At 33.3% G+C, this 6,102-nt stretch overlaps 1 protein-coding gene across 1 annotated transcript; it reads left to right on the forward strand.

The window, feature by feature from the left end:
- Positions 1 to 411: 411 nt before the first annotated feature.
- IFNG (interferon gamma) lies at positions 412 to 5,791 on the forward strand. The gene is made up of 4 exons (XM_052000649.1): positions 412 to 638; positions 2,181 to 2,249; positions 2,454 to 2,642; positions 5,076 to 5,791. Exons 1-4 carry the CDS (start codon positions 525 to 527, stop codon positions 5,205 to 5,207), a joined length of 504 nt encoding a protein of 167 aa, XP_051856609.1. The 5' UTR covers positions 412 to 524; the 3' UTR covers positions 5,208 to 5,791.
- The last annotated feature ends 311 nt before the right edge of the window (positions 5,792 to 6,102 follow it).

The following is a 6,102-nucleotide window of genomic DNA, read 5'->3' on the forward strand; positions in this document are numbered from 1 at the left end:
GGTATTTCAATAAGGGAGTTTTGGTGAGCCAAGTTACTGTAAGACTCAAAAGCTGGAATGGAGTCTTACCTCCTAGCCCTCTACAGTTGAGCAGTTAGTGTAAAGAAAATTTCCAGTCTAGAGTTCCATTTGAAGTAAAAATTCTTTCTAGAGATCCTTCAACAATGACACAGTTGATGGAGACAATGAGCACCATCATCCAAAGCCTCCTGGTTTGTCAAAGGAAACTAATGACAAGACTAAAGACCACAACCCCATAACTATTAATATCTCTAACTAGCATCACTGCCTATCTCGCACCATCTCACTTGCTAAAACTTGTGAAAAATTGTGATGATGACATTCAACTGCCATGTATAAATACAAGCAGCTGAAGGAGGTGAAGTACATTCTTCTCCTGATCATCAACAAGTTTGTTATTAGGAAAGAAGAGTCAATTCAGCCAAGTCACTTGGATTTGGACCTTCTATATACAAGGAAGCACTAGATTTCTACTCTTCCTGCCTGGTTACCTTGCTGAAACAATGAATTATTCAAGCTACCTCTTAGCATCCTGGCTTTGTGTCATTCTGGGTTCTTCTGGCTGTCTTTCTCAAGTTAACCTAAGAGAAGACATACAAATTCTTCACAACTACTTTGTAAGTATGAACTTTTAAGGGGTATATTTTTTCTGTCTCTCTCCTTGAATACCTTTTACTTGTTCTTGAAAATGGCTTCTAGTTTTCTTTCCTGGGTGTATATGAGTTGGCATGTGTATCTACAACTATTTATTTGATGGTCATTAATCAGATTCTCTACTTTACCTGGAAAATCTGGCTCTAAGCCACACACTTTTTATGGTCCTAGTGACATCATAAGGGAATTGGGATGGACTTGAGATTTTTGGAGAAAGACACCCTAGAAATGTGAACAAAGATAAGGATATTGCCAATAGTACTGAGTAGTAGGGGAGAAAGAGCATTTATTAGGAAATGAAGTCCATAATTTTGTTCATATTGAAAAGAACAATTACATGCTATGGATTTCAGGTTTATTGGACAACTGGGAAATGATCGGAAAAAAAGCAAATTTAGCAGAACATTGTTTTTGTTAATGGAAGAGATTTCAAGAAACAACAGGAGTAAGACATTTCGGGATTCACTGATACTCCATATCTAAATATAATTGTACTATGTGTTTGCAAGTCATCCATTCTGGGATAGTCCCAAACAGTCATTTGCTGAAATTTTTATTGTAGTTATGAAGTCAGTTTGTTCTTTTCCTTATCGATTAACAATTATGAGATTTTACATTTAGAACTGAGAGATCTTAGAGGATAGTTAGTTCAATATGATCATTTTATAGAAGAGAAAACTAAAGTTGAGATAGTTGAGAACTTTCCCAATGTTACACAGGAGGCTAGTATATTAAGGTAATATAATAGTAGGATCAAAATTTGAAACTAAGATCTTCTGATTTAAAATCAAGATTTGTTTATTGTACACATTGGTAAGTTTCCTTAAGTCGTCATTTTGTTTTTGAAATACTTTACTGTTTTGGTTCATTTTTAAAGAATTTTTTGTAGCTTTGAAAAAAATTCACACAATATTTTAAACTTCTTGCTTTTAGTTCTGTACAAATTTCATTTGAATATTTCCCTCTACCCCTGTTTTTTTTTTTTTTTTTTTTTTTCTTCTTCTCAGACTGTGATAACTGCTGTAGGAACTTAGGCCGAGTCAGAGAAATATTCTTGAGTACTGTGCCCAAGGGGGCAGTATTTCCTAGTGGGTCAAGTCTAGTAAATCTAGCAGATTTTTTTAAAATATGGAAAATGATTTTTTTAAGGCTACTATTGCTATTTTTGTCAATTACAATAGTCATCCATATGGAGTTCATTGGTGAGTGGTAAAAAGAGGTGCAGAGAGAATATGAAAGTGAGACAAATAGCATGTGTTTTATCTCATTCATTTGCCTATTTTCAAGTACCTCATTAAGACACTGATAGAAGTTAAATGAAGGTGGAAACATACCACCTTCTTGAAATAAATATGCCCATTGGAAAAACTGAAATCCCTGAGAACTCAAATAATTCACGTTTGTGAATGTAATCAGAATTCATGGGCTTAGTAGAATGTGTGTTGTCTATTTCAGAGAAATTCATAACTACATTAAATATATTTATTTTCTGGTTTTTTTTTCAGAATGCAACTAAATCTGACATATCAGATGGTCATTCTCTTTTTATGGACATGATGAAAACTTGGAAAGAGGTGAGCTATTGTTTCTTATGTGAGCTATTTTCACATCAGTTACAGTTTTACACTCTGGTGCCCCACTAGAATACTGACCTCTTCCAGCTTGCATCTCCCATATGCATTCCTCCATAGATAGGAGGAAAAACTATCCAAAGTTCAAAATGCTCTGTGGGTTTACACTTCTAAAACTAGAGTCTACATCTTTTTCACCCCAACCAGGGAAACTGTGACAAGAAAATCTTAATGAGCCATGTTGTCGGAGTTTATTTCAAAATTTTCGAAATCTACAGAAACAACTCCATTATCAAAAGAAGTCTGGAGAATATTCAAGAGGATATGATCATGAAATTATTTCCTAACAATACTGCCAGCTCTTTGAATGACTTTGAGGCACTCATCAACACCCAGGTGAGGATAGTGAAATTCTATGACTAATTTTCTAAATAGAATTTGATTTAAAAAGGAAATCATCAATGAATGAACAAACCAATTCTATGATAAAATGGGGCTGAGAGTTTCCTGACTTTGCCAATTATTATCCAAGAAGAGAAATGATGGTTCCCAGTGTTAGCTTTAGAAATTGTCTTGTGGCATGAGTGTGCCAGAGTAGTGGACCAAATGTCACCCCAATGCTATAAATGATGCTGTAGCCAAAATTCTTTCCTTCAAATTGACATGAAGTTCATGTGATTTTGGCGAAGGTATCTAACAAATCACATAAATATTTCTGGAGAAATGTTGGTCATAATGGTTAACACTGAATCCATGACCATAGAAAAAGTTAATCAAGATAGAGTTGAATTGTATTGCACATGTTTAACCTATATCAGATTGCTTGCTATCTGATAGAGGACAAAGGGAAAGGGGAGAAAGATTTGGAACACGAGGTCTTGCAAAAATGAATGTAGAAAGCTATCTTTGCATGTATTTAGAGAAATAAAATACTACTGAGAAAAAAAAAAGATAGGAGCTTCTTCCAATGGGAAGAAGAGGACAATGGAAGGTTATTGAGACATTGGTTATTGAGAAGAAAAATATCACACATATATATATCATTTTTCTATTTATGTATGTACATATTTATATATCTATTTATTTTAAAAGAGAAGACAGACAATTTATACAATATGAAATAATAGTTCTGGCAATTTTGAATTATCTTCCTAGTACTCTATTAGTTTTGGGTGAAAGAGGTTGTTGTAGAAACTCTCTCCTTCATAGGGAGTTCATTCTATTTTTAGACAGCTACAATTATTAGTTCTTCCTTTAATTAAATCAAAATGTCCTGTACCTTCCACTTAATACCTTTATGTCTTATTTCTACCCTCTGGTACAGAATATATATTATTTTAAACATTCTGCCAATAAGATTATTTCTTCCTGTTGTGATTGGAGCCAAATTAAAGTAGTTGTGGGGTGGGAGAAAGATAAAGATTCTCCTTTTAGTTATATGGGGAACCTGAGGGAACTCCTCTGACACTGATAGGTTTGAATGACTAAAATTTCTATCTAGACATTAGTGGTTACAGTCATACTGTATGTTTTCAGTGAGTTAGTAAGTTACAACAGTCCCCTAATTGCTTCAGTATTATAAAGAGAACTCTGGATTTGGAGTCTAGAGATTTATATCTAGTTCTTGTTCTGTCGCTCACTAGCTGGTTGACTTTCTGTTCAATCCTCTGTAAATATTTCAAGGGACCGATAGAACTCTGATAGTCTATTGCAGATTTCAATAACATGAATGATGACATTCAAAGTTTCAAGTTTGGAGAGTATGTAGACAATGGAAGAGAGAGCTTTAAGGAAATTTAGGAGCACCATAAAGAAAAAAGTTGAATATTACCTCTTTTTGTTAAATATGCTGCCCTTTATAGATAGTAAAGGTTGCCTCTTGGAGGACACCAATATTAAGACTTGAGAAGACAATCTTATTCATGAGTTTACATGTTTTAAAAGTTGCTATTGTTCTGTTCCATTGGGATTATGTTAAATTAACATTGACACTAATAGATTCTCTAAGATACATTTTATGGCTAATTTTCTTAATAGAATTTGGTTTAAAAAGGAAATCATCAGTGAATGAACAAACCAGTTCTATGATAAAATGGGACTGAGAGTTTCCTTACTTTGCCAGTTATTATTCAAGAAGAGAAATGATGGCTCCCAGTGTTAGCTTTAGAAATTGTCTTGTGGCATGAGTGTGCCAGAGTAGTGGACCAAATGTCACCCCAATGTTATAAATGATGCTGTAGCCAAAATTCTTCCCTTCAAATCGACGTCAAGTTCATGTGATTTAGTACAAAAGCAATTTAGTGAAAATGTGAAAAGTATTAGAAAGTGTTTAAGAATTGAGAATTCAGTCCCCCACCCCACTCCCTCTTTATAGATAAAGAAACTGAAACTTGGAGAAGTGAAATACTACTTTTGAAATTTCTAGAGCTTTTTAGTGGTAGTGCCTTGATTTGAAACCAGGGACTCAACTCTTCTCTTCCACTTCATTTCTTTAAGAATTATGCAGCAATATGTATGTGTATGTAATATATATAAATGCATATATACATACACATAAAACATATATATGTATATACACACCCATATAGTCATTACCCATCACTACCTTACTTGGGACATAGTTTATTTTTTTCTGGATGACTGGAGAAATCAACAAAATTCAAAGCAAATTATCTAAGAGGAACCATATATTTCTCTTTCAATAAAGGAATGAGTTTTGCTCTTGTATCTTTTAGTTAGAGAATTTTCTAGTATATTCCACATATAGGATATTCTAATGACTGGGACATCAGAAATTAACATTGCATTTTTTTTTCTTTTTTACAATAGGTGAATGACCTCAAAGTCCAAAGGAAAGCTATGTTTGAATTAGTCTATGTTTTCCGTAACCTCTCACCCAAACCTCAACTAACAGGGAGAAAAAGAAGACAGAACAAAAGCCAAGGAAAAATCACACAGTAGCCATTCTACCTACAATTCTCAAGTTATTTGCTATTTATTAATATTTAATAATTTAGATTATTTATATAAAATATATATTTGGATACACTGACCAACTATTTATGATAACAACTGTTATATAATTAAAAAACAAATATCTATTACTATATATATTTAATTCTTATTTATGATTTTTATGGCTCATCTATTCTGTGTCAAGCTATGACAACATTCCCTTGCCACTTCCCATAAATGGGCTTTTCTTATGCAGATTCCTGAATTTCACTACTGCCTGGAAGATATCATTGTCCAAATAGCAGGGAAAACCTAGATATATTTGTTTAATTTGTGAAGTTATATAAGTGAAAAAAATCTTCAGTTTTAAGTCTGCATTCTGAGCCAATAGTTTTCTTCTATTTGATTTCTGTGTCACTTGATATTTGAATGTGTTACCCTTTCAAAAATGTGGTATTTGAGTTTGCATGTCTCAACTACAGTTATGGAATACTACTTAAAGCTGGAAATACACCCAAATGGGAAATAATCCATTGGTTTATATGATCAATAGTCAGTATGATTTAATAAAAGTATGATTTTTGCATGTATTTTTTTGTCTCATTCTGTCACTGTCACTTTTCAGTAGTGATATAGAATGATAGAAGGGAGAATGGGCATTCAACTGTGGGATTTGAGGTCAAGTCTTGGCTCTTATTAATTGTGTGTTTATGGGAAAGTTACTTATCCTTTCTGAATCTTAGTTTACTTAACTGTCAAATAGGGATAATCATACTTACCACTCCTCACAGTAAGGAAAGTTATTAAATTATTATTTGACCCAAGCCCCATCTCTAACATTAAGAACCATTGTTGAACAAAGGTATCTGTGGCACTGACTCTCTTAGGCTTTTTTTTTTCT

Source organism: Antechinus flavipes, chromosome 5 (assembly GCF_016432865.1).
Source record: "Antechinus flavipes isolate AdamAnt ecotype Samford, QLD, Australia chromosome 5, AdamAnt_v2, whole genome shotgun sequence".
In the NCBI taxonomy this organism is placed as follows: domain Eukaryota; kingdom Metazoa; phylum Chordata; class Mammalia; order Dasyuromorphia; family Dasyuridae; genus Antechinus; species Antechinus flavipes.

Bases quoted from the DNA above. Each gene is read 5' to 3' on its own strand.
- IFNG (XM_052000649.1), top strand. From the start codon at position 525: ATGAATTATTCAAGCTACCTCTTAGCATCCTGGCTTTGTGTCATTCTG. The intron at 639-2,180 runs GTAAGTATGAAC...TTTTTTTTTCAG, and splicing joins AAATTCTTCACAACTACTTT to AATGCAACTAAATCTGACAT. The intron at 2,643-5,075 runs GTGAGGATAGTG...TTTTTACAATAG, and splicing joins AGGCACTCATCAACACCCAG to GTGAATGACCTCAAAGTCCA.